The sequence below is a fragment of the Amphibalanus amphitrite genome, unplaced genomic scaffold (assembly GCF_019059575.1).
Source record: "Amphibalanus amphitrite isolate SeventyFive unplaced genomic scaffold, NRLGWU_Aamphi_draft 001293F_arrow, whole genome shotgun sequence".
Classification (NCBI taxonomy): domain Eukaryota; kingdom Metazoa; phylum Arthropoda; class Thecostraca; order Balanomorpha; family Balanidae; genus Amphibalanus; species Amphibalanus amphitrite.
In genome coordinates, this window is record NW_024882786.1 from 1 (window position 1) to 26,233 (window position 26,233).

General features: G+C 51.4%; 2 protein-coding genes across 13 annotated transcripts; one reads left to right on the forward strand and one right to left on the reverse strand.

Moving 5' to 3' along the window:
* Positions 1-6,631: 6,631 nt before the first annotated feature.
* Positions 6,632-13,214, reverse strand: LOC122371922. 8 transcript variants are annotated; one of them, XM_043348702.1, is made up of 3 exons: positions 12,414-12,442; positions 10,101-10,237; positions 6,632-9,958 (listed from the first exon to the last, which is right to left on the reverse strand). In XM_043348702.1, exon 3 carries the CDS (start codon positions 9,841-9,843, stop codon positions 7,180-7,182), a length of 2,664 nt encoding a protein of 887 aa, XP_043204637.1. In that variant the 5' UTR covers positions 9,844-9,958; positions 10,101-10,237; positions 12,414-12,442; the 3' UTR covers positions 6,632-7,179. The 8 variants fall into 8 exon arrangements, with proteins under 8 accessions (XP_043204637.1, XP_043204632.1, XP_043204636.1 ...); XM_043348697.1 differs by lacking the exons at positions 10,101-10,237; positions 12,414-12,442 and adding an exon at positions 12,958-13,214; XM_043348701.1 differs by lacking the exons at positions 10,101-10,237; positions 12,414-12,442 and adding an exon at positions 12,770-12,813.
* A 930-nt stretch (positions 13,215-14,144) lies between these two features.
* On the forward strand, positions 14,145-26,130 carry LOC122371924 (minichromosome maintenance domain-containing protein 2-like). 5 transcript variants are annotated; one of them, XM_043348709.1, is made up of 14 exons: positions 14,145-14,178; positions 15,490-15,767; positions 19,604-19,725; positions 19,892-20,013; positions 20,282-20,404; positions 20,862-20,986; positions 21,267-21,430; positions 21,540-21,695; positions 22,332-22,596; positions 23,072-23,282; positions 23,592-23,733; positions 24,159-24,295; positions 24,812-24,995; positions 25,324-26,130. In XM_043348709.1, exons 2-14 carry the CDS (start codon positions 15,599-15,601, stop codon positions 25,390-25,392), a joined length of 1,989 nt encoding a protein of 662 aa, XP_043204644.1. In that variant the 5' UTR covers positions 14,145-14,178; positions 15,490-15,598; the 3' UTR covers positions 25,393-26,130. The 5 variants fall into 5 exon arrangements, with proteins under 5 accessions (XP_043204644.1, XP_043204648.1, XP_043204649.1 ...); XM_043348713.1 differs by having other exon boundaries at positions 15,625-15,767; XM_043348711.1 differs by having other exon boundaries at positions 14,156-14,226.
* The last annotated feature ends 103 nt before the right edge of the window (positions 26,131-26,233 follow it).

Genomic DNA, 26,233 nt, shown 5'->3' on the forward strand with positions numbered 1-26,233 from the left:
TCCCCCTCCCCTCCCAGCCCCTGTCCGTTGGCCTGCGCCGGTCGTCCATCATTGTTCACCGCTTCGTCGGCCGTGTCCACAGACCGTATCGGCCCATGGAGGGTACATCGCCGCCTTTGCATCCTATATGGAAATGGGGCACCAATGTTGGCACCACCCTGGAGTTTAGGGAAACCTACGGGCTCCAGAATCCTAACAATCGGGAATGGCTGAAATGCTGATATTTTTATAAATGCCCCGGCTCCAGTATTTTAGCGGTTTGGTCTTTTCTGTGCTACTCTGTCTCAGACCCATACATACAGCACTTCGTAGCACTGTAATATCGTTGGCCTTACTCTGAATTCTGAATATTCTGGTTGCGCAGAGCCATACCATCACGTCCCCTGTTATCATACAGGATCCTCCCTCATCCGACACCCGTCTCCGCCGTCTATGCGTCGCCGACTCCGCCCTCTACGTCGTCTCTTCGTTAGTGTAATGGCGCTGAATCGTCGCTGCTTTGCATGCCTCGTCGCCATCGACGGTGTCGCACCAAGGCGTCGATGTCTGGAACCGTGCCCGCGAAAAGGCATCGAAACACCCAGGAAACACCCTCAGGGTCGGTCTTGAATTGCGATAACGTGTTTTCACAAACTAAGAGATAAGCACGATGCGTTGGAGGATTTGGTAGCGACTGGTGTTTCATGTTAGTGAAAGTGAAAAAGAGGATAGGAATGTGTCAATTATATTCAATTAAGTGCAAGCTTGCGCGGTTATTCTTACGCAATGCTTCTCTTTTATGTGTAGCCAGTGTACGTGTCAGTCACTGTACGGTCGATGTGACGAGAGGCGAGTCACCCTGTCCCGATGACTCATCGCGCTCTCTGCAGAATGACTAATGCCGCTGGTGAAACTGTCCAAAGCGGGGCGCCAGAACAGATTGAACGGTCACCGCGGGATGTTGGCGAGACTGCTCTCAGTTCTGGCCGATGTCCGAATGTCAATCCAGAGATGCTCTGCCATAATGCAATGGGTGGTGGGGGGGGGGGTCGCTGGACCCCCTTATACGTTCGCGGCTTGCAAAACACCAATCACCAGACACCATACGTATAGTCAGCATTTTTAGATCAATCAGAATGTAGTGTGAAATGAATCGATTTAAAACATGAATGATTGGATGACGAAATTATACGGAGTGCTCTTGCCAGGAATATTCTCAAGTAAATAGTCTGGTTTCGGATGACTTTCTCCCCGATAATTGTTAACAGAATCATCTTCTTTTACCTTCTATCTTTATCTTCTTATCTTTATCTTCTTATTATTTAACAATAATAGATGAATATTATGTTTGACAAATTTTTCCATGCAGGGAGCCACTTGAAAAAATGGCAAAAGGAGTTAGACGAAGAGCTATTATTACGGAGCGAGCGAAGCGAGCGGAGTCTTTCCTTAGATTAACGGAAATTTCTGAGTATGAGCGGCCGTGGTCACGCTTTTGCGACGCTTATATCTCAGCAACCACTCGACCGATTTACACGCGGTAATTTTTGTAGGGTAGCTTCATTCCTTCTACCAAGTATTGGACTATTCCCGATGCATGCGGGTGACCCCTTATGCACGTGCCACGTGCAAAACGAAGAGGTGTCACTTTTGTAATTGTTGCAATATCTCGGTAAGTACTTGGTCGATTGCGCTGAAAGTTGGCATGTAGGTAGGCACCCACTAGGCAATGCATATCCATGTGCCAGAGTTGGGGTGCTGCTGCACGTGCGCACGTGCAGGGGTCGATTCCAGATCTCGAGAACGGCTGGACCGATGGCGCTCAAATTTGGTACATGGTTTGGGACCGGTTAGTAGGGTGCCGTGCACAAGTCAGTTGGGACCCATTTTGCACGTGCGCACGTGCAGGGTGCCGCTTCCAGATCTCAAGAACGGCTGGGCCGATTGTGCTCAAATTTGGCATATCGCTAGAGACCGGTTAGTAGAGTGCCGTGCACAAGTCAGCTAGAGGTACCCCCTCGAAATTTCGCACGTGCAAGGCTCACCCTCTCGCTCGCTCCGTTAGTCGCCCCAAAAGGCGTTATACTGGTTGCAATATACTGTCTTATGAGAATACTATATACTATATTCAAATAACGATTATATATATATATATATATATATATATATATATATATATATATATATATATATATATATATATATATATATATATATATATATATATATATATATATATATATATATATATATATATACATACATATATATATATACCGGGTGGCCCAGAAAAAAACGTTCCCAACTTTAAATCAATATTTCTCAGAAAGTGATAAAGATACAACATTGAAACTTCGAATAGTCAATGCGGCACACATCTTCAGTAAATGGTGTGATTTTTATGTTATTCGGTCAATTACTTTTTTAAACAGTTCGTGTTTCTAGCATGCCATGTAAAAATCACTTTTTTGCTCTGATGTTTACCAAAAATGTGAGTGAACGGGCCACTTCCATCTCGGCACCACGGCCTACAGCCATGACTGCTACTGGCAACTAGTGTCATTGGTGGTTCAGGCCTCAGGGTGCCACATTCCCTCTAGCTTTTTTCCTTATTCGGTCGATTTACTATTTGATCTTCTTGAAGGGAGGGCGATCAGCAGTAACCCATGCACCCATGCAGAGAGACTCTCTCTCTCTCTCTCTCTCTCTCTCTCTCTCTCTCTCTCTCTCTCTCTCTCTCTCTCTCTCTCTCTCTCTCTCTCTCTCTCTCTCTCTCTCTCTCTCTCTCTCTCTCTCTCTCTCTCTCTCTCTCTCTCTCTCTCTCTCTCTCTCTCTCTCTCTCTCTCTCTCTCTCTCTCTCTCTCTCTCTCTCTCTCTCCTCTCTCTCTCTCTCTCTCTCTCTCTCTCTCTCTCTCTCTCTCTCTCTCTCTCTCTCTCTCTCTCTCTCTCTCTCTCTCTCTCTCTCTCTCTCTCTCTCTCTCTCTCTCTCTCTCTCTCTCTCTCTCTCTCTCTCTCTCTCTCTCTCTCTCTCTCTCTCTCTCTCTCTCTCTCTCTCTCTCTCTCTCTCTCTCTCTCTCTCTCTCTCTCTCTCTCTCTCTCTCTCTCTCTCTCTCTCTCTCTCTCTCTCTCTCTCTCTCTCTCTCTCTCTCTCTCTCTCTCTCTCTCTCTCTCTCTCTCTCTCTCTCTCTCTCTCTCTCTCTCTCTCTCTCTCTCTCTCTCTCTCTCTCCCTCTCTCTCTCCCTCCCTCTCGGGCCCTCGAGCGGGGGCCCGAGAGAGCGGGCCCCCGCTCGAGAGAGCGGGGGCCCGCTCTCTCGAGCGGGCCCCCGACAGAAATTTCGGGGGGGTCAACTGACCCTCTGACCCCCCCCCCCCCCCCCTGGCTGCGCCACTGAAATCGTGTCACATGCACGGCGCACACGACACTGCACTGCTAGGCCGTAGCCGGAACTGAAACGTGGCCTGTAGGTAGGCACCTACTGAAACCCACAGAGCCCAGAACTGAGAGGTGAAGATAGCGAGAGGAGAAAAAGCGGAAATTAAAGAAATTAATAAATCGTGCAAAACCAGCCGCTGACTTGCCCAGCGGCCGGACTTACCTGCTGTTGCAGTCATTTGTCGACGTCTTTGAGTGATGCTCCTGACAATCTCAAGCCGATTCACGTCAAGCAGTGAACTTTGCGCCTCATGTCCAAATCATAAGGATCGTAACGATGTGGAAAATGTGACACCGATCACGATTGGGCTATATTGCCATCGACACGCTTCAGCGGCCTCGGAAATCCATTTGAAACCGGTCCCAGTGCACCGTCCCGTTCCGGGCTCCGACATTTGATATCAACAGCCTCCATCACCATGGCAGTCAACACTGGCTAGGAATTGTCCACGCGGTCCCACACTTCTCCAACTAATAAAGACCAGTTTTATCATTTTCTGTCACACTGATCACCAACACACCACAAGAGCACCAACACCGACACGCCTGCAATACAAACACGATCAAAATCAACACCATCCGGTCACGCGCCCGCACTGCACATCAGAAATAACGCTTACTGCGCAGACGCATGCAGCCGAACCCGTCTCGCGGCCGGACGTCTGTCTCATCATCATTGGTGATTGCTGATCACGTGACCATAGCCCGAGGCGGATTGGCGCGCAGACGACGCGACCGTGCGTGGGACGGGGAGTAGGAGGGGGGGGGGGGGGCACGGAAGACGGTCTGTGGGAGGGGGACGGACGGGACTGGGGGCGGGGTGACTATTGAGGCATCAGATTCGGAACGATGGCAGTAATCGACTTCGAGGCAGTGCCGATGACAATTTTGACGCCGATGGGATAGAAACGCATGACGTGGCTGATCTTGATCTGCCGCGATGTTGATCTGAGCTGTCCTTCAGCTTGATCTGAGGTGTCCCGAATCTGGACTGAATCTGGGCTGCGACGTATGGGGGGGGGGGGCGGGGGCGTCGTCCAATCGTACATTGTGTTCCGCGGAGGTCATACCTATGGTGTCACATATCGTCAGCAGTTTCAGGAGAAGTTACTATCGGCTTATGAGCCGCCCGATGATGTGCTCTGATTTGGAATTCGGCCGATCCTGATAAGTTATACTCGAGGGCCGCTGTGCAGTGTATTTTCGACATACTCCACAAATGTTCTTGGGTCATCGCATGACCTTGAGATGTTAAATTGCTAGTGGGAAATAAGATTAGGAACTGGCGAGTCGTTTGGTGTCGTTTTTATCGCTTTAGCTCTACTGGGTAGGCCACAATCCGCTGTGCAGATTTGGGCCACGTGACCTTTGCTGACCTCAGGTCAAACGGCTGTGTGACCGTGGGAAACACCGAATAGCTCGCTCGGGCTGCGTATTGTGTATGTCTCGGCCTCTGTTGTGCGCAAGTTTCAGCTTGATCTGACGTGTTCCGAATCTTGGGAGAATTTAGATCATAGGCGGCGGAACGGGGAGGGCACCGGGGCACCGTGCCCCCTTTGATTTGGGCATTTTAACATTAGCCCTATGGGCGTTGCATGGAAAGAATGGGACCAAAAGTCGTCAATGCCCCCCCCCCCCCCTAATTGAAAGTGTTCCGCCGCTACTGATCTAGATGCCAAAGTCTGGCTGACTTCTGACTTCAACTGGCTGCGGCTGCTCCCACCAACCGCAGACCATCTCCGCCAGGAGTCTCAAATATCGAGCACCGGAGCGTCTCGAACCCGGGCTCTCACTACCGGGAGTCCGATCCTCTATCAACTGAGTTGCGACTTGCGGGACAGGCATCAGGGCTGAATCCGGGCTTTACTGACATGTGACGTCCCTGTCTTTTGCAGCGTGATGCGGACGAAATGGGCTGCATCTTCATCGAGCAGCTGGACGGAGGATACCTGGTCTACCTCAGCAAGAAGAACGCTCACCTGGGCTGGTACCTGGGCTTCAAGCGGAACGGCCGGCCCAAGCTCGGACCCCACACGCGCTGGGGCCAGAAGGCGGTTCAGTTCCTGGCTAGGCGGGCCACACCGCCCTCCTGAGGCGGAATAGGCAGCCGAACGGTATCGAAGGGCAAGCACAGCCACGAAAAGAGATCAAGTGGGACCGCCTTTACCCTTCGCCAGGGCGGTGTTCAGGGATCAGGAACATCAGTGAGTGAGTGATGTCGGCCGATGCCTAGTGAAGTCATTGGGTGACTAGTGACGCCAGTTCAAAGTGACCAAAAACCTCACCCGTAGCGATGGTGTACTTTGGCGTTGGGTCGAGAGTGAGGATGCTGATAGTATCGTGCATATTGAATGTGCAGTGTTAACTGTGAAATGACGATTCACCCAGTAGCGATGTTGCCGTTGTTGCAAGATGAAGATGGCCCTCGGCAGCTACCCGATATTGGTGGAGCTCGTTGTGTCTACAAGCTGACCAATGAGTTTGCCGTCAAACCAATATCAAACTCTTACGCTGGTAATGGTTCGTGTGAGAGACGTGCCAGTACCTAAGCACATGCCTCTAAGTGCCTGCGCTACAGTAGCGCCGTCGGAGGGCTAGCGAGCATTGGCGAAAGCTGAGTTTTGCTAATGTCGCCGCCAGATGTCCGAAAAAAGCGGTGCAGGATGGTGTTCAGTTGGTGAACGCAGAGCGTTGCTTTTGTAACACTGCCAGTTCGCCATTAAGCAAGCGTTCCCGGCTGCTGTAACCGATATACCCTGGCTGTACCCTCAGCAAAGCATCAGCAACGCTGGAGTTGTCTTGTGGTATTGACAACGGCTGCCTCTCTGCCTGGTTTTTAATCGTATAGTTATGTATTTACTGTACGTACCTAATCTCCTAGTTAAATGTTTAAAAAGCAGCCGCGTGGTACGTTAAGTGGTAGGTTATGTTGCAAAGACACAAAGACAGCATTTCTAAAATTCAAGGTAGTCCTGGAGTAACCACGCGTTCAGTAGGTACGCAGGCGGTGGGTAATCTACATCCGTCTCTCAAGGCGCGTGCACAGCGCATGCTGGCCCCTGTGATTCATCTGACAGTGTTATCTCCATCATCTATCGTTACACTTCAAGTATTATCTAACTGCCGACCTAATACATATGCTCGATATTGTGTTATATGGACCAAACAATGCTAACCCGAGATGTTTACCTAGCGGCATGACTGGCGGGAAAAAATCGATGAGGATGAGCAAATGTATTGTTTCGTAGGCCCGGTAGAACAAAATACAGACAAGCTCTAGACACTGAGCTGAACGACATCAGATCTGACTAAGGTGAGGGCACTGGAACAGAAAAGGGTCGATAATGTACAACTGATCAAATTATCGCCCAACTGAGATGTGCACTGATATGAAAATTATGTGGCTTACTGACGCAAACGCTTGAAGCTTTTCACACGTGCTACGTCAGCTGCATTTTGTATGTGCATACCCTGGCAGCTCTTTGCTTTCACATTGCTTTGTCAAATCATCTAATACAATTTTGACGAAACATGTACTGCCTTTTTATATCGAAAACGCCAATTCCACAAAGACTCCCGAGACAAGACTATCGATTCAAACAAACAGTCACAAATAGCAATACTAACAAAACACAGCCCTGAATCCGCCTGTCGGGTCACAGGCAACCCGCCAGACCTCACATTTCAATGAAGAGGCCGTCCTGACCTGCCCCGACCGTCTGACAGGATGCTTCTGGAAAATGTCAACCAGTTACCCCGACATGTTTTCAATCATCGAACGACTCCGGACTGGCCGTCGCAGTGTGCTGTACGCTGTCGTCATCACGTCTTGACCTCGCCTTCTTCAAGGTGGCTTTCTTCTTCTTTTTGGGATAGCCGACGTCCTCTGCCACGGCCCCATGACTCGGCCGCACTTCCGTTAAGTACAGACCTGCTTCCTCGCGGTTCAGTACTACTTCGCAGCTCCGGACTAGTTCTTTCCAATACGGTACTGCTTCTTCCGAGCTTCCTTCTAGCTCTTCAGAGGCCATTTTTCCAACCACCCTTTTACTCTCCCTAGAGCGTCTAGCGCCAGGTGATCTTGGTTCAGAGCCTTGCCCCGCTCCCTCAAAGATTGGCTTTGCTTTATCAGAGCTCAAACCTACACTCTCATGAATCAGGCCACTTGCATCAGAGCTGCTTTTCCCCCTTTTTCTACTGGGATATCTGGCGTTACCAAGCCTTGCCTCAGAGCTTAGCACCGCCTCTTCTGAGCTTGGCCCCCCTTTCTCACAGCTCGATCCTCCTCTGTCGGAAGCGGTTTTCTTGGTCACCTCCTTCTTCTTCTTTTTCTTTGAAGGGCATCTGGCGCTATCCTGACCAGTGTCAGAGCCCAGCTCGACTGCCTCGGACCCCTGCCTTTGTTCTTCGCAACTCGGACCAGCTCCCTCTGAGTTTGGCTTTGCTCTCTTGGAGGTGCTTTTCTTCGTTCCTTTCTTCCTCTTTCTGGGGCGTTTGGGGTCACCTGGTCTCGACTCTGATGTCGGCGCTATCCCCTCTGAGTCAGGCTCAGCTTCTTTGGAGTCTGGCTCCGCTCCCTCAGAAGTGCGCTTCTTAGCCACCTTCCTCTTCCAGTGTTTGTAGTAGCCCTTGTTACGCTTCGCTCGAAACCTCAGAACCTTGGGATCCATACCCTCACGACGCGCGCGCGCATTGAACACGAGGAATTCCATGCCAACCACGGCTGCCTCGGCGCGAACTACGTCCCGTAGGAAGTGGAAGGGCACTACGTCGATGCTGGCGGCCAGCAGCTCCAGCAGGCAGCGGTAGTTGATCGGCAGCGCGCCCGCCTCCGTCATGTAGTCGGGCCGATAAGGAGGTACTCCCATCCACGCCTGCGGCAGTCGCCAGATCTCGTCGAACGGCCGGAACAGGCGCAGGTCGTCGAGCGGCGGCCGGCGCCACGGTGCTGGATGGCGTTCACGGATCCGCCGTTGCATGTCACCTGCTTCATCGGGGTCATCCACCAGCACTATGTCACGCGACCAGGCCCTGACGCCTTCTGTTTGACTGGGGCGTAAGATAGAAACCTCGGACGGAATGCGTTGTCGGGCGGCTGTGAGCGTCACCGCCACGGCAACGCCTTCGGCCTTGAGAGCACGCACGTGCGAATCGTCGAGAAGATAATCCACCCGTGACTGGCGAAATTCGTTGGCGCGGCGCAGCAGTTCACCTCCATGATGCTCGAGCCGCGAGGCGACCGGCCGCAGCAGATCATCGCTCTCGGACGGCGGCGGGGGCATTTGCGGGGTCAACACCCTGCCAAACAGCTTCATGAGCTGCAGCCGGTACTCGGCACTGTTGTAATTCTGGAAAGTGGAGACCTTCTCCAGTGCGCGGAAGGTGCCCTCGCGCCGAACATAGTCGAAGAGCAGTTGCCGGTGATGGTGCCGGCAGTAGTCCAGCCCAGGCATTGTCTCCAGCTCGCGGTCCGCCGTGTCCAGCTCCACATAGTCCTGTTCGCTTGCCTCTGCGCGCAGCTCGCGCATGAACGCCAGCCACTCTGTGAAGACGAACCAGCGCGGTCCGTCCACGATGGCGTCGTTGCGCGCCTTCGCTACCTCTGAGTTGCGCACCTCGGTCGCGTCATCCAAGCCCAGCAGCATTTTCAGCGTAATGAGCAGCATGGCCAGCGCAGACGCTTCGGGCATGTAGGTGTCGGGCGGCGAACCCAGGCGCGCCACGTTCGTCACAACATCGGCCAGCTGTGTCGGTAGCACCAGCTCGTCCAGAAGTCGCCGCAGCAGTCGGTGCAACGATGGCTGCGGCGGCGGAGGCAGGCCCAGCTTATTCACCATCGATGATAACTGCTCGCGTATTTTTGCCATATTCATCAACTTGCCAACTACGAATGTATTGCACCTATCAGTGCTCACATCCTCCGGCATCTCGTTCCTGGCGGTGAGTACCGGCAGCACGCCCTGGCGTGACCAACGAAACACGTCCGAGAGGCGACAGAGCGGCTCGCAGTCGACCAGCGCCAGCCACAGCAGCATCACCGCCGCGGTGACGCCGCGGAACATCCTAGTGTTGGCACGGCCAGAGCGCAGCACTACCTCCCAAAGCTGCGCAGTGGCCTCCGTGAGCTGAGCCGGCGCACCGCGTGCCACCAGCGCCGCCGACCAACGGTGCAGCAGGAGGTTGAGCACCTCTTTTGGAGTGATCTTGATCCGCGCTACCCGTTGCTTGGCCTTCCTCTCCTTCTGGCGCTGCCGCTTGGCCCGCGTCGCATCACTGATGACAAAGTTTCGAGAGGACATGCCTGTTTGCACGAAGTCATCATCTGTGGCCAGGTCTCTGATATCCTGTGACTGTGTGTGGCATTCATCACAGAAGTAGAAGCCATCATGAGCAGAGAACTGGTCCCCGCCACACACATCACACACAGTCATAGCTGCGACTCACGGCTGAGACTTCTAGGTGATATTCTGAGTGTTGTGCAAAGTTGTTCCAGTGACTACACCAAGGCAGAACCTGATGCTGAAAGATGATTGCTCATTTCTGACCCTGAAATAAAAAGGAAGAATGGCTTTAGGGCCTTCACCTAGCCTAGGATGGGCAGCACCTAGGTGGGGGTATATTGATATACATGAGTGACAGTAAGATGTTCAGCTAAACATAATAAAATAAATAATGGAGTAGCCGACACCTTAAGGTTGCCCTACCACATTCCGGGCCCTGTTCGTTCACTGCTGCCAACAGCTTCCCCAACCTCTCGCTCCTAGTAAGCCACTAGGTGGCTTACTGTGTTGAAGGGATATGGCCGTGCTGTTGACCAATGAGAGGCTGAGAAACGCAGGCAGGCTGCTGATTATTTGTCAAGATAAGGTCCGAACTACAATTGTGACGCTGTTGATACGAATGTGTAACAGCAAAAAAAAAAAATATGTTTTAGCGTGAATAAAGTATTCCTGGATAGGACACTCCCTATTCCCCAACACTAGCGCCGGCGACCAAGCAGCTGCCCTGGTGGCGGAGCGCAGAAACATTGGCAGATAGTGCACCGGCGGTGGCCGCCGCCATATGGGGCCATGCTGTAGACGCGGTATCACAGGGCAAAATGTTTTAGCTCGGAATTCTGATGACACGATTTTAAACACTTTCAACATATTTCTAGTCCTTTCTCAGTTTGTAACGTTCCGTTTAGTCACTAGCACACACGGAACCATTATCAGGAGCCCATAAACTGGACCGACATTCTTGACTGGTCAATGCAAATTGTTGTCAAATAGCATCGTTCCTCAGCAATCCCATAAGTCCTTGTTGATTAATTGTTGACAAAAGTATCCAAGAAGACACGCTCCACCCGTAGGACGCAATGCTAAAATGGCGCCGGTGCCCTATCTGTCGTTAAATTGGGTGGTCAGAAAATCGGCGGAGTGTCCAGCTATCCAGGAACACCCAATCCATGGTGTTAGGTTAGGTTAGTGATTGTTTTTCCCTTTTTTTGCGAGACATGTAAGTAGGGGAGACCCGGGAGGTATGGGCCGGTTTTTATGAAATTGCAATTTTCTTCCAGTGGGCAGTGGCTTGACCTGGTTTTTCACTCTGTGTACGTGAAATTGCCTTTCGCCTGTAAAGTGTGTCTGATATTAGGCATCTGGGATTATCAACTATTTTGTCTCGAGATAACTTTTCATAAATCATGCGCCTTTTAGATCCATCAAAATACCCAGGGAGGTATGGGCCATGGCCCGGGAGGTATGGGCCGGTGCTATCATATTCTATTCTCGACATTGAGCAAAATACTCATAGCTGGGATCTACCTTGAGCTCTCTAGGAGCCTAAGAGTAAGTACCGCATAAGCGGCCAACAACCCACTCCATGGAGGTCGCTTGGCCACATATTTATTTGGGTAAACTCAATCACGTTCCATGAAATAAGACAAATAATACTTTTTTCTGTTCGAATGCAATTGGTAGTTAAATTTTCGACCAATCGCGAAAAAAAGAAAACTTAATGAAGAGGACATTGAATGAAAGCATCATTTTATTGATTTAGGATCACCTGGGCGGGGGTGGGTGGCCAGCACTGGCGGATACAGGATTTCGGTGACCCCGAGGTCAATGAAAGCTGGGCTCCCTGAACAAATTTGACAGGGCTATCGAACGCCGTTTGAATTTCCCGGATCCGTCCAGTAGTTTCGGAGATACGGGGGGTGCAAAAAATGCCCCCCCCCCCCCCCCACTGCGCGGAAGGTGGTCGGGTCGGCCCACCGCCTGCCGGGTTAACGACGTTTGGCGACGTTCAACAAGGTTTTCCATACGTATCTCTACGCCGAAAGTTGAGGCCTCACCTGGGCGGCCGTTCCTCCCAGGGTATATTGAGGTTCCTCCGGACTCCGCTGAGTACTCAGGGCGGCTCGCCGGTTCGAGTTGGACGCAAGAGCCAAGTTGCTACGCGCCCTAACCCACAACAACAACTCGCCGGTTCGAGCACGTGACGACCGGGGCGGGGACGTCTTGTCCCGCAACCTCTCCAGAGCCGCCCGTGGGGCGAATTGGAATCTGCTGCTATTGACCAGCGTACCGCATAAATTCGGTGACCGTCTTTCGCCAAAAAATTATGCGACCACCCTGCGCCGAAAAATTCGTCCGCCGCCATGCGCTGAATTCGCCGCATGTGAAGTTACGCCGGACGTGCGCTGAAATTTTCGGCACAATCCCGCCAGTACACGCAGGACATATTCGGCATAACGGCTATTTTTTCCAGTCTGGCATGACGATACATTTGAAGTCAAAAGTGCTCCCAAATGAATAAAAAAATTGATTCCATGCCCATATTTTGTCATGGCTCCTCCCATCAGAATCAAATTATTGTTGCCTCCGTATTTTGATTCCAGAAGTTAAGTTTGCCCAACCTGATACGGCCATACCTGCCAGGTCTCCCCTATCATTCTTGGATTCACGATGTAAAATAATGTAAGAATATGACAAAAATATCCTTGAAATCTTCTTAGGACCTTATCTTGACATTTCCCAGCTTTTTGATAGGGGCCCTGTTCAAGTGTCCGCGGCCGCCGCGGCTCCCGCGGCCAAAAAGGCGGAGCTTAGCTGGCGGCCAATCAGGCGAGAGCAGCATTCTGGGTAATGCGTAGCTCTTCCTGCGGCTCCCGCGGTCGCTCGGGAGCGACCGCAAGGAAACTTCGACATAAACTGCGCGCGTGAGACAAAACACTGCGGATTTCGCTCTTTGTTTCGGTAGATTTTATTATGTTGTTAAGGTATAATTGCTTCAAAAAGGTACTAGTTGAAGTAACAAAGCCATTGTAAAGCAATAACCCACGAAATTTTGATCAGCATCTCCTTTCAAAACAACCGTGCCATTCTCGTCGCCGGCGGCAGCGGCCGCAGCCGCAAGGGTGTTCAACCTAACCGAAATTAGGCTCCGCCTCCCGGCCGCGGGAGCCGCGGCGGCCGCAGAGCACTTGAACAGGGCCAGGTATACCAAATACTCTTAATTACCTACGCTCGCATAAATATTCATTAAAACGCATTGATGCTTACCTTTTACAGGGGCTTCAGGGCTTAAGTTCTTTAGGTAAATATGCACGAATGAATCCCAAACTATGCGATCCGCGCGTGGTGGCCGGCAACGGCAACCAAGGTGACAACCGACAAATGACACGTGCACGTGCAAGACACGTGTTTCTATAGGCATGCAAATAAAAATGCACAAATACACCCGTGTTTATAATCTGCCGCAGGCCTATTAGTGAGCTGATGAGCTCAAGGTGATAAATATCGGTGACCTCTCGAATTACGAAAATTTTATTATGTCATCGAATTTTATTGATATAAATTGCTGATATGCACCTTTGTTTTTGTGCCTAAAATTTTTATTGCCTTTTTCTACTTCGATGTATAAAATAAAAAGAATAATAGATTCAAAAAGAGCATTTAAATACCTATTATTCTAATATGATGTCATTTACAGCAAGAACGAACTGCGTTGATTTCCGTTTCCGACAGCAGATGCTATATTCCGAGCTGAGCTTTTCGAACACGATCGCTTATTTATTGCCGCGAAATTTTGAAGCAAAAGCGCCAATCGGTAGAGATAATTGCATTATAGAGCAGTGCTGCCAGATTTGGAGGATTTCCGCAAATCTGGAGGATTTTGAACTCTATTTGCGGACAAATTTTGCTTTTGGAGGATTTTTGATTCTGGAGGAAAATCTGGAGGATTTGTCGTACGATTAGTATATTCAATTTCATGGAAAAATATAACACATTCAAGACTAAAAAGGCATTTTCCTGCCCAGCGTCACCCTACCCGTTATGATATATTACGTCCTTTATCACCGTGAGACTGCAAAATGTCTCAGTCTTTAGCTATATCTACGAGGGTACCAAACTACTGGCGGATCTAAGGGGGACATTTGGGGAATGGGGCAAATGCCCCCGGCCCTCTGCAGCGCCTGAAGTCGACGAAAATTTTCGTTTTTTTTTTTGGAGGATAAAACGAAAACTAAACAACTTTTATTAGAAAAAGTATCTTTTAAACTGCACAGCAGTGCGAAAGGATTCGAAATCCGATGAGTTTTTAGAATTTGGGGAAACTTTTTTTGGGGGTATAGCCCCCCGCAGCGTCCAAGACCGCCTTTCTATATCTACCAATAGGATTTGGAGGAATCTGGAGGATTTTTGTAACTGATCTGGAGGATTACAGCCTTCCCCATCTGGCAGCACTGTTATAGAGTTCAGTCACTGAGTTCTCTATATACCGTGAGTCACTGGATGTATACGGCCTTGAGTGGATTGTATATTTGCAGGGTATATTGATTGGTTGGACGCAAGAGCTAAGCTGCTACGCGCCCTAACCCAAAACAATAGGTTATATTGAAATAGGGTTAAAATATCAATATCTTTGAGTCTGACGGGAAATCAGACAGGAAATCGAAGGGGTCAGGGTGGTAAGCGGCAATTATTCATTGTAAATGAGTTGTGGATGTCCTGCTGAATATTTCACTTTACATTATCGGTTTTTGCGCAATAAAAAGTGGAATCAGAATGCAGGCACTCAACGCGAGAAAGTCTTTTCTGTTGTCTCTTGACATCAACCCGCACCAGGCCAGTGCTCCGTGACTTCTGTGCCGGGCTGGGCGACCCTGACCCACTCCTTCGTAGTCTGTTTAATTCAGCTCCTGGGCCATGTAGCGACCCGCGGTAAGCAGCATTCAAAATAGGTTAAAAAATTGACAGAAACACTTCAGTAATTTTTTGGGTCAGGTCAAAGGTCAGGTCGCCAGACGGCCAGAGGTTCAGTTCAGTTCAGTTAAGTTGATTTTATTGAGTGATAAAAACAAAACAAAGTTCAATGGTGGATCGGCACAAAAGATAAACCTAAATTAAAGCGCCTCTCCAAAATCAAAACAAAACTGACAATATTGGCACCGATATCAAAATACCAAGATATACATTTTGTACATGCTTCTACTCTTATCATTCGCTGAAAGTTTCAAGGCGATTGTTCAGTCGGTGTCGCTATGATGAGGATTTAATTTTTTCTGAGGTGAGGTCACTTGACGTGACCTGGTGACCTGATCTTGAGAGCCCTGGGTCTGAAATTTTTCACAACATGTGCGGAAAAGATGCATGAACAGGTGTGCCAAAAACGGCGCCGCGGAGCGCCGCCGTTTTTGAGATATCTGTGAAAACCGCAGATCACCCCTCCCCCGGCCCGGCGCGGGTTAACGTGAGCAATATTTGTATTTTTGGTTGTTTCACTACCTATTAAACAAGAGGAGCGCTCTGGTCTAGGGGTATATTCCTTACCTTTAGATTCAGCCATCCTGGTTTAATTCCTGCCCCGGGCAATGCACATGGCATTGCCGCTTGGAACAGCATGAGAGATCCAGCTAGCACTTTGTCGACTGGGTACAGGGTATGGTGCTAAGTCCAAACAAACCCACACCAACCAACCAACCAACCAATTAACCAACCAACCAACCAACCAACCAACCAGCCAACCAACAATAAAACATTCCATGATTCTGGATTCCAGGACAAATCTGTTATATCTTCCTTTTTCTACAGGGTGCTGGCCAGTTGCCTAACTATTTGTCAATATCAATGCAAGCTAGGTACCTGCATATGCATCACTGTCTGATATTGATAATTAATTCAAGTTCAAGCTGAAACCGTGATGGAACTGACAGAGGGTGCTATCAGGCTCCTTGACAGCCAGGACTGGTTTGACCAGCTGCGAGACACAGTCTCCGAACTAGCCTGGGAGGGTGCTGATCTGCCACAAAGTGGACTCATTCTTCCTGTCACAGTTTGTGCAGACATCACGCACATCCTCGACTACTGCTGTAAGTAAAAACCAGTAAAACGCCTTTTGGGCGAAGAACGAGCGAGCGAGAATGAGATAGTGAGCCCTGCACGTGCGCAAAAGCACCCTTCTAACCGGTCGCTAGCGGTGTGCCAAATTTGAACGCAATCGGCCCAGCCGTTCCTGAGATCTGGAAAAGGCATTCTGCACGTGCGCACGTGCAAGCGAGGTCCAAACTGACTTTTGCACGGCACCCTGTTGTGCCGCTTCATAAGGCTGGTTCCCGTGACAGCGCTGTTAATTTTAGACATATATCAATTTTACCAGTGTTATCGAAAGTATGTGAAAAGGTGGTTTGCAATCAGCTCGCTTCTTATCTTGATACGACCTCTATTTTATCACCATCTCAGTATGCGCACCGCCGATATCACTCAACGGAGGATGCTCTCACCCACAGTGTATCTCTCACCGACGCTGTCGAGTGGGTGACGCGCCGCGTCGACAGGGGTCACATTGTTGCCATCACGTCAGTGGACCTCAGTCGCGCCTTTGATAGTGTTGACCATGGTTACGAGTGAGCGAGCGCAGCGGGCGAGCGAGTTCATACTGAATTAAGGGAAAATCCTGAGTATGAGCGGCCGGCCGGCCGTGGGGACGCTGTTCAAAAGCTAATATCTTAGGAACGGGATATCCGATTGACAAGCGGTCTTCTTTACTGAATGTCACTTGGACGTAAAAGTTCTGTGGTGTGATGGCCACCATGCGTTCTTGCCAACCACCGCACGTGGCGCGTGGTTAAGTTGGACATTTTTTAAGAACCCTCAAAATTGCAACCTCAATAGCGGCACAACGGTTGGGCCGATTGAATTGGAACTCGGTACACAGTTAGGTCTCCATCAGATAATTCATCTGCATGTGTTAAGGTTGGGGTGCTACAGCACGTGCGCACGTGCAGGGGGCGCTCCCAGATCTCGAGAACGGCTGGGCCGATTGCGCTCAAATTTGGTACACGGCTGGGGACCAGTTAGTAGGGTGCCGTGCAAAAGTCAGTTTGGACCCCGCTTGCACGTGCGCACGTGCAGAATGCCGCTTCCAGATCTCAGGACCGGCTGGGCCGATTGCGTTCAAATTTGGCACACCGCTAGCGACCGGTTAGAAGGGTGCTTTGCACAAGCCCGTTGGAAATACCTTCTCGCCCTTACGCACGTGCAGGGCTCACTATCTCGCTCGCTCGTTCTTCGCTCAAAAGGCGTTTTACTGGTATTTTATTGTCCAAGTTGAGCTGGTACGGTGTTGACCCCGGGTGGTTCGCGAGTTACCTCGGTGGCCGGCGGCAGGTGGTGAGAGGCAGCTCCCTATCCCTTCCTATGTCCCATGGCGTTCCGCAGGGCTCCCTGGTCGGCCCAATCCTCTTTAGCATCTTCACAAATGACCTACTTTCCTCATGGACGGCTCATTTCCTATGCAGACGATACCCAACTCCTCGATTCCGCTCTTCCCACTGACTTACCTGTCCTTAAAAAACAACAGGAAGACACCTTGCTCGCTGTCCAGTCCTATTACAAATCCAATTCCTTGAAAATGAATCCTAGTAAGACCACCCTGCTTCTTGTGGGTACTGGCCAGAACCTCAAGAAAACCTCATCCTTTTCCCTTACCATATCCGGTCGCGGACGCGGTCACACACTACAACCATCCCCTTTTGTGAAGATGCTGGGAGTGACGGTCGACTCAACCCTATCCTGGGAAAAGCACATTTCAAATGTTGTCAAAAAGTGCAATTCCATCCTTCTATGTTTGTATAAAATTCGTCATCATCTTACCCCCGAGACCCGTAAGCTCCTTATCCAGTGCCATGTTTTCCCCCACATCCTTTATTGCCTCTCCGTCTGGGGCGGGGCCGCTCGCTGTCATTTACATAAGGTGCAGAAGATCCTGAATTTTGGTGCTAGGGTCGTCTCCGGGGCGCGGGTTTCTGAACATATTTCACCGGTGTTGAGAGCCCTCGGCTGGCATGACATTGCTGATCTTGTCGTCCACCATGACTGCTCCACTGTGTTCATTGCGCTCCGGAGGCGATCCGCTCCCTATTCACTCGGCGAGCCGCTGTGTCGCAGCGCTCAACGCGGGCAACGTGTGCCGGTGTACTGGAGCTGCCGGCTTACCGGCTGTCTATGTCGCGCCGGGCCTTGTCGTACCGAGCGGCCTCGTCCTGGAATCGCCTGCCGCCTGCCACCACCGGCTCTCGAACTAGAGCGGAGTTTCTACGACTTTTAAACTCGACATGTGACTAGCGTTTTGGTATTTTAGTACAATGTGTATGCGTGTGTGTGCTTGTATTTTATGTTTTTACTATTGTCATTGACTAGAAGCTGACACTAATCCATCATTGGAATGCTTCGCTAATTACGGAGCGAGCGAAGCGAGCGAAGTCTTTCCTTAGATTAACGGAAATTTCTGAGTATGAGCGGCCGGCCGGCCGTGCGGACGCTTTTGCGAGGCTTATATCTCAGCAACCACTTGACCGATTTACATGCGGTAAATTTTGTAGGGTAGCTTCATTCCTTCTACCAACTATTGGACTATTCCTGATGCATGTGGGTGACCGCTTATGCACGTGCCACGTGCAAAACGAAGAGGTGTCAGTTTTGTAATTGTTGCAATATCTCGGTAACTACTAACTACTTGGCCGATTGCGCTGAAAGTTGGCATGTAGGTAGGCACCCACTAGGCACTGCATATCCATGTGCCAGAGTTGGGGTGCTGCTGCACGTGCGCACGTGCAGGGGTCGTTTCTAGATCTCGAGAACGGCTCGACCGATTGCGCTCAAATTTGGTACACAGTTAGGGACCGGTAAGTAGAGTGCCGTGCACAAGTCAGTTGGGACCCATTTTGCACGTGCGCACGTGCAGGGTGCCGCTTCCAGATCTCGAGAACGGCTGGGCCGATTGTGCCGAAATTTGGCACATCGCTAGAGACCGGTTAGTAGGGTGCCGTGCACAAGTCAGTTGGAGGTACATACCCCCTCGCAATTTCGCACGTGCAAGGCCCACCCTCTCGCTCGCTCCGTTAGTCGCCCCGAAAGGCGTTATACTGGTACAATATACATACATACCCTACTAACTGGTCCCCAACCGTGTACCAAATTTGAGCGCAATCGGCCCAGCCGTACTCGAGATCTGGAAACGGCCCCTGCACGTGCAGTAGCACCCCAACCTTAACACATGCAGATGAATTATCTGATGGAGACCTGACTGTGTACCGAGTTTCAATTCAATCGGCCCAACCGTTGTGCCGTGCCCGTTATTGAGGTTGCACTTTTGGGGGTTGTTAAAAAATGTCCAACTTTACCACGCGCCACGTGTGGTGGTTGGCAAGAACGCATGGTTGCCATCACACCACAGAACTTTTACGTCCAAGTGACATTCAGTAAAGAAGACCGCTTGTCAATCGGATGTCCCGTTCCTAAGATATTAGCTTTTGAAGAGCGTCCCCACGGCCGGCCGGCCGGCCGCTCATACTCAGGATTTTCCCTTAATTCAGTATGAACTCGCTCGCTCGCTGCGCTCGCTCGCTCGTAAAAAGGAATCTTGATCCATTTCAACAGCAGAGTAAGATGTTGATATACAAAGTTACAAAAACCTAAGGTCAGGTGATATGATTGAAGCCAAGTGATGAAGAGATGATGAGAGATCTGCAAGTTTAAGATGATCAAACTTTAAGATTGAAAACACTGGTTTTGTTTTGGCCATAATTTGTTTGACTAGTTGACCTACTTCTTTGCCATAGGTGTCTTAATCTCAATCAGCAAATGCCATGTTTTAACTTGAAGGGTAGTTACCTGGCATAATTGTTAACATCAGTTGGTTTGACAGATGATCTGGCTGAACTGATTGTGAGGCAGCCTCGCCAGGCAGTGAGCATTTTCCAGCGGCTGACCTGTCAGTCAGTGGCTGCTCTGGAGCTCCTGCCCGGGGTCACGCTGAAACCAGAACAGGTTAGTGATTTGGGCGGCTGTGGCCATGCTGACCTTGTACCATATCCTCCGATGTTCGACCAGGTGTCGTATATTCTTGTTTATGCTCTTCTGTTACTCTATGAGACATATATGGCCATTGTGACATGAAGCCCAGCGACCTGATCCATACTTTCACCCTCATTAGGTGCTGGTGACCCTTCGTCCATATAATCTGGTCTGCTCCGCCACCTCAGTGACAGAGGTCACTGGTCACATGATCGCCGTCAGCGGCATCCTTCTATCACGCACCCTGCCAGAGAAGTTTGTGTGAGTAGGTCCACTTCAGATCTTACATCCGACCATTTTTCCCATTCATTTTCTGCTCAGAGCTACGTTGCTCTGGCCTTATGTGATTAAAGTAGAATGATTAGATTTTATCAGATCGATCAGATCAGATCAGATCAGAATCAGATTACCTACCATCAATCGTCAGATTTGTCATTTGTTAACTCGTCGTAGAACTCCGATAAACCTAAGTACTTACTTAGACCGGGCGGACATTCGTTGATCACCGTCGTCCCCCGTTTGTCGGCAGGGAATGTATGCGGCACGTGTGTGAGAACTCGTACTGCGCGGAGGAGCTCATCAGCGTGTTCGTGCCGGGCCGACCCCCGCCGGGCACCTTCACTGACTGCACCAACTGTGGCGCTAATCTGAGGTCAGTTGTGCCCGAACGGCGAACTCGGTGAGAAGGAGCATCTTGTCGCAAACGACCTAGTAGTTGATGGAAACCTCAAAGTTGAGGTGCACCCACGATAAACTAACAGGAATTTTACGTCCAGGATACGGAGGTACTGCTCTAAGCGACGACGAAGCTCACTGGTAATGACTAGGTGTAGGACTGAAACATGCCCGTTTGTGGATCTTAGTGATTGATTGCGGCAAGGAATCAATTGTCAGTGGAGGCTATGACAGCATTTTCCGACCATTTTCGGATTTAGCCGACATCGACATTAAATTCGTTAACTCCATGCAATGACGAGCAACCTCTTTCCATCCATCGCAGGGGGCAGTTAAACAGCATAATAAAAATCAATGAGCTATCCGGATTACTAGCTGTTATGTTATATAAACTATTACACCGTGCGATGACGTGTTTATGTTGGTGCTCGCAGAGAGGACGTGGGCTGCCGTCGGCTCTCGGAGGCGACTGAGGGATTTCTGGTGCCGCTGGAGGCGCTGGAGGCCCCCCTGAAGCCGTGCAAAGGGCGCTTTCAGTCGGTCCGCGTCGTCTTCCGAGGCGAGTCGCTGTTGCTGGAGGTCTAACCGTCGTCCCGTAATAAATCGTCGCCCCCGTAATGTTGGCCTTTACCCCACTAATCGAAGATCCTAGTGTTCAGACTTTCAGATTGCCTCTTTTCTGACCTCAGGTCACTACTCTGACCCCAGGTGACCTGTGCTGTGACCTCGGTCATTACTCTAACCAAAGGTCACTGCCTCTGACCCTAGGTCACTGTCTCTGACCTCAGGTAACCGGTGACCTGTACTACTCTGACCTCAGGTCCCTGCTCCGACCCCAGGTGAGCTGTGCCGTGACCTGCACCTGGGCGGCCGGTACCGTGTCGTCGGTCAGCTGGTGAAGGTCTCGGAGGGCTCCAGCTGCCGCCTCACCCTGGAAGCTGCCAGCGTGCGGCCCATCCCGCTCTCCATCTACGCGCAGCCGCTGGTCTGCGCCATATCGCCCGTGAGTGATGTACCCGCTGCTTCACTGTTGTCACTGATGTCTCCCGTGTTCAGCCGATAAACAACCTATTAACCGTGCAGCCCATAAACCGCCCCCTCTCGCTCCCCAGGTGATCGAGACGCTGTACCACGACCGTCGCTTCTCGCCGTGGAGTTTTGCGCTGAGCCTCGCGTACGTGTTCGCGAGCGGTCTGTCGCCGGCCGGCACCTACTTCCGACTCAAACTGGGCATGCTGCTGAGTCTGGTGGCCTGTGGCGCCATACGGGTAGGTGGGCTGACCTATACGGGTAGGTGGGTTGACCTATACGGGTAGGCGGGAGGAGCCTATACGGGTAGGCGGGCTTACCTATACGGGTAGGTGGGAGGAGCCTATACGGGTAGGCGGGTTTACCTATACGGGTAGGCGGGAGGAGCCTATACGGGTAGGCGGGAGGAGCCTATGCGGGTAGGCGGGAGGAGCCTATACGGGTAGGCGGGTGATTAGACGGGTAGATGGGCAGCGGGGGAATAAACGATAGGGTGGAGCGACTTGAGAGCACAGCTTGGGCTTGGAGTAATGATAGTTGGCTCGTGACCTCACGTTATGACTAAATCGGCATAGCGCTACTTTCTCGGTTGTATTTATTTTTATTTTAATGAATTACGGAGACTGACTGATGGTGGATTTCTTCCTTTTGACAGGGTTCGCCAGTGTGTCAGTGAACTTGATCTACATTCATCGATTCCAGCCTCCGACACATTCAATTTTACCTTCGTCGCCCCAGTGCATCAATCGCTCTTCTGCCCAGGAAAGCAGTAACGCACGGAAAAATACACCATGTCCCGCCACCAAACTGCCCACTCCCTCTCTCTGTCCCTCTCCCTCCCTCCTCACCCCTCCTCTCTCCCTCCCGCACCGCAGCACAGTCGCCTGCAGCCGCTGCTGGCGGTCGGGCCGGACGTGGGCTCCCTGGTGCGACTCCTGAGCCACGGCGCCGGTCTGGCTCGCCGCTGCGTTCGACACACCTGCCCCGGACCGCTGGCGGGCCGGGCCGCGCGGCCGGCAGTCGGCGGGGCGGCCCGAGCTGAACTGGAGGCTGGCTCACTGCTGCTGGCGAGGGGAGGAGTCTGCCTGCTGGGGGATCTGAGCAAGTACCGCAGGGAGGCGCTGCACACACTCCAGAAAGGTGAGAGGGGTGGTCGAAAACTGAGACTAGGGGTGGGGTCGTTAGTGATGGGCGAGGAGGAGCTGGGTAGATAGAATGGGAGCCCTGTCACTGAACAGGTTCACAGCTATCGTGTTTGAGTTGTGGGAGAGTGATGAGGCAGTTAACCTCTTGAAGCTGCCTGTAATGGAAAGTCAGGGCATTTATGATATGTGCTCCACGTTTACAACATCTTCTGTAACTCTGCCTTGCTTCTTTTGATGCAGGTCTTCGCCGATCGTCAGACATTGCATTGGTTGGTCTCGGAGTTGAATTCATGTCCATGTTCCAGGTCTGGAGGTGGGCTCAGTCAGCGTGGTCTGTCCCCAGGTCTGGAGGACCGGACTCAGTCAGCGTGGTCTGTCCCTGTCCCCAGGTCTGGAGGTGGGCTCAGTCAGCGTGGTCTGTCCCCAGGTCTGGAGGTGGGTCTGTCAGCGTGGTCTGTCCCTGTCCCCAGGTCTGGAGGTGGGTTCGGTCAGCGTGGTCTGCCCGGCCTCCCTGTCGGGTACCGGGCGGCCCGAGTCTGTGTCGATGCCGCTGCTCTGCCAGCCCTGGGCCGTGTACGACTGTAAGCCGACCGGCGGCACGGACCTGAACTCCAGCCTGGTTAGCGACTCGGCCAGTCTGGTGGGCACGCAGACCAACGCCCTGCCGCGCACACTCACAGAGTGAGTACCTATGAATCCCCACACCCTCACGGCTCACACTGTACTTAGTACTTGCTGGGTCACAAACGGACGCACTGCCGCGCACCCTCACAGAGTGAGTACCAGTGGCATATCGCGCCTGGGAGATATTTTGTTATCGTTAGCAAAAAAGGTTAAATATGGCGCCGTGGGTGACCCGTCTATGAGTGAGTCCTTACAGGGTGTTTTGTTGTGATGTGTGGAGTTTGATCTAATGCACCTCCCGTTCTCAACTCTCTGGTATGGTGCTGTGACGTCCTATTTGATTACATCCATCTTCCTTCCCCGCAGGGCGTTCGGCGTGGTCTACTACACCGAGTCAGCCGACGACTGTGATGACCTGGCCTGTGACCTGGCCACCTGCCAGCTGCTGATGGCGGCCGGCGGCGGGCGGGTCGACCAGCAGCTGGTGCCGGACAAAGACCTGACGGCGGTGGGTGAGAGGCGGATGGGGTAGGGTCTGTATGGCCGCCGGCGGCGGGCGGGTCGACCAGCAACTCGTACCGGACAAAGACCTGATGACGGTCGTGAGCGGATAGGGTAGATCGAGACATCGTGATTGGGTGGAGGTTAAAGGCAGGTGTCTTTTCTAAGTGAATGGATGAGCTGAGGATCGAGTGATGGCAGTTGAGAAGCAGGTTATTTTGTGTGAGTGGAAGGGATAGACCAAGACCCGATGTCAGTCATGTGGGTAGGGGAGCAGGATGTCTGGTATTGAGAGGTAGACTAGGAGCGTGCAATGAAAGCGGACTGTGTTGTCAGAGCTGGAACCAGACCGCAGATGAGTCATCCAGCATTTGTAGCGCAGCCTTTGTCCATCCTCCCCTGACCTCTCTCTCCTGCTGTGCACTCTGTCAGTTTCTGGCGGCGGCGTGCGAGCTCTCTCTGGACCTGGAGCCGGACGCCGAGCGGTTAGTGCGCCGCTACTTCGTGGCCAGTCGGCGGGTGCGCACCTCCAACGTGCCAGACGTGCCCGTGGCCGCCGTCAGCACCATGTGAGTTACTGGGGTGGAGGGTGTGCACCTCCAACGTGCCAGACGTGCCTGTGGCCGCCGTCAGCACCATGTGAGTTACTGGGGAGAAGGGTGCGCACCTCCAACGTGCCAGACGTGCCCGTGGCCGCCGTCAGCACCATGTGAGTGACGGGACTCCGTAGGGGGTGGGCGCAGGTCGAGTTGGTTGTCACTGTCTGCCGTTGATCGTCACTCTGCTGGTATCGACTTTATTGTGTTTAGTAAGCAGTTAAAACATTGGAGAATGCGAGCATATGATAGGGACCGCTGCCTATCCTGTGCATTCATCCCGTTCCCTACTCATCCTGATTCGATACTTGGTGTCTGGACCTCAACTCTAGCCCCACTTCTTCTGTTTCTTCACCCTCCTCAGTGCGATAAAAACCAGACCAAAGAGACCTCCCAGTTTGGCTATCTCTAACCAACGACCTCTCCCCGCTGCGAGCCTGGTCGATAGAGTCAGACCGCGACTGATCCCTGACCTCCCCTCCTCCGCAGCTCCGGGCTGGCCCACGCGTTCGCCCAGCTGTCTCTGCGCGACTGTGTCACCGTGGATGACGTCACCATGGCCATTCTGCTGTATGAGGAGTCGCTGGCGGCGTGTTTCGGCTACTCGCCGCTAGATGTCTCTCATACGCCGCACATCAGGGAGGCCGACCTGGACGCCAACCTGGGCAGACAGGTGAGGGGCCGATTGGACGTGGCTGCTGATTAATTATGGCTGTGATTGTTTCCGGAATGTCTCATATGTAATGGTATCTTATGTTTTTTTTTTTCAGGAGCTATCGAATTGCGTAGATTATGATGAATCACTCGAGCGCATTGCAATTGTATTATGCGGTCGTTTATTGGTTTTACATTTTTGTTACATATATATTGACATTAAAACAGCAGCAGGTTGATTGTATCATCTGTCTGTATTTGAGCGCGGGAAGTGCTACTTAAGAGTGTACTCCCCTTATGCTACTTTTTCTGTTTCAACATTTTTGAAGACGTTTTCCTCGTTTCAGAATGACGAGAGGATGCGCGACTTCCAGCGTCGACTGGAAGAGTTTATCAGCGAGTGGGCGCTGCTCTGAGGGACGCACGGTGAGAGGTGAGCGGCCGGGCGACCCGGGCGAGAGCTGGGGGCGGCCATGATCTGAGGGGCGCCTGGTGAGGCGAGCGGCCTGGGTGAGAGGCGAGGGGTCGTGCAGAGGGGTGAGCCTCGGCCCTGCTCTGGATGTTACCGGCTCAGGGTCCTGGCTGAGACAGGCTAGCTGCCGGACCGACTGTGTACGGCATCTCAATTATGGCAGGGCCCTGTACGAGAAGCGGCGATTGATAAGTATAGTGTATCACTTGTGACTTGATTATGTCGGTCTGTGTTCCATGTGGTCTGGACGTCGATTTCGCTGTTACGTTTGAAGATATTTATTATGGCGTGTTAGTCTGTTCCTCGCTGTTATGTGGAAGAGTTATGTTAGCACTCAGTCATTAATCATGTTATGTACAATTTCTGCTCTAGTCTGTTAAACATTTTACCAGTGAATTGTTGTTGAATCATGATATGACGCTACAAATGCGAACAAGTTCCCAATTATCATCTTGCTTGAATTTTTACGACTTTGTCGGCTGTGCTGACAAACGATATCGTTGTCTGTTGTCTCCAATTGTTTGTTGAATCATTTCCAGTTGTCTTATTTACTGTGGTATTGTCTCTTGGTTTGAATTTGACCTACTCATGTGAGATAATTACTTTTTTACACATCCTGAATCTGAGACAAGTGTTCGTCGGTGAATGTTTGAAGTTTAAATAGCTTCTTCGTTTTTAAGAGTTTCAGACTTTTTCATACTGGCGTGTCGCGCTCTCATAAAATGCGTGTCGACATCACATAAAATGACGCTTCTAAAAAGAACTCTGCACAACCCCGAGAACCA

Bases quoted from the DNA above. Each gene is read 5' to 3' on its own strand.
- LOC122371922 (XM_043348697.1), bottom strand. From the start codon at position 9,843: ATGACTGTGTGTGATGTGTGTGGCGGGGACCAGTTCTCTGCTCATGAT.
- LOC122371924 (XM_043348709.1), top strand. From the start codon at position 15,599: ATGGAACTGACAGAGGGTGCTATCAGGCTCCTTGACAGCCAGGACTGG. The intron at 20,405-20,861 runs GTCAGTTGTGCC...TGGTGCTCGCAG, and splicing joins AACTGTGGCGCTAATCTGAG to AGAGGACGTGGGCTGCCGTC. The intron at 23,734-24,158 runs GTGGGTGAGAGG...GCACTCTGTCAG, and splicing joins CGGACAAAGACCTGACGGCG to TTTCTGGCGGCGGCGTGCGA.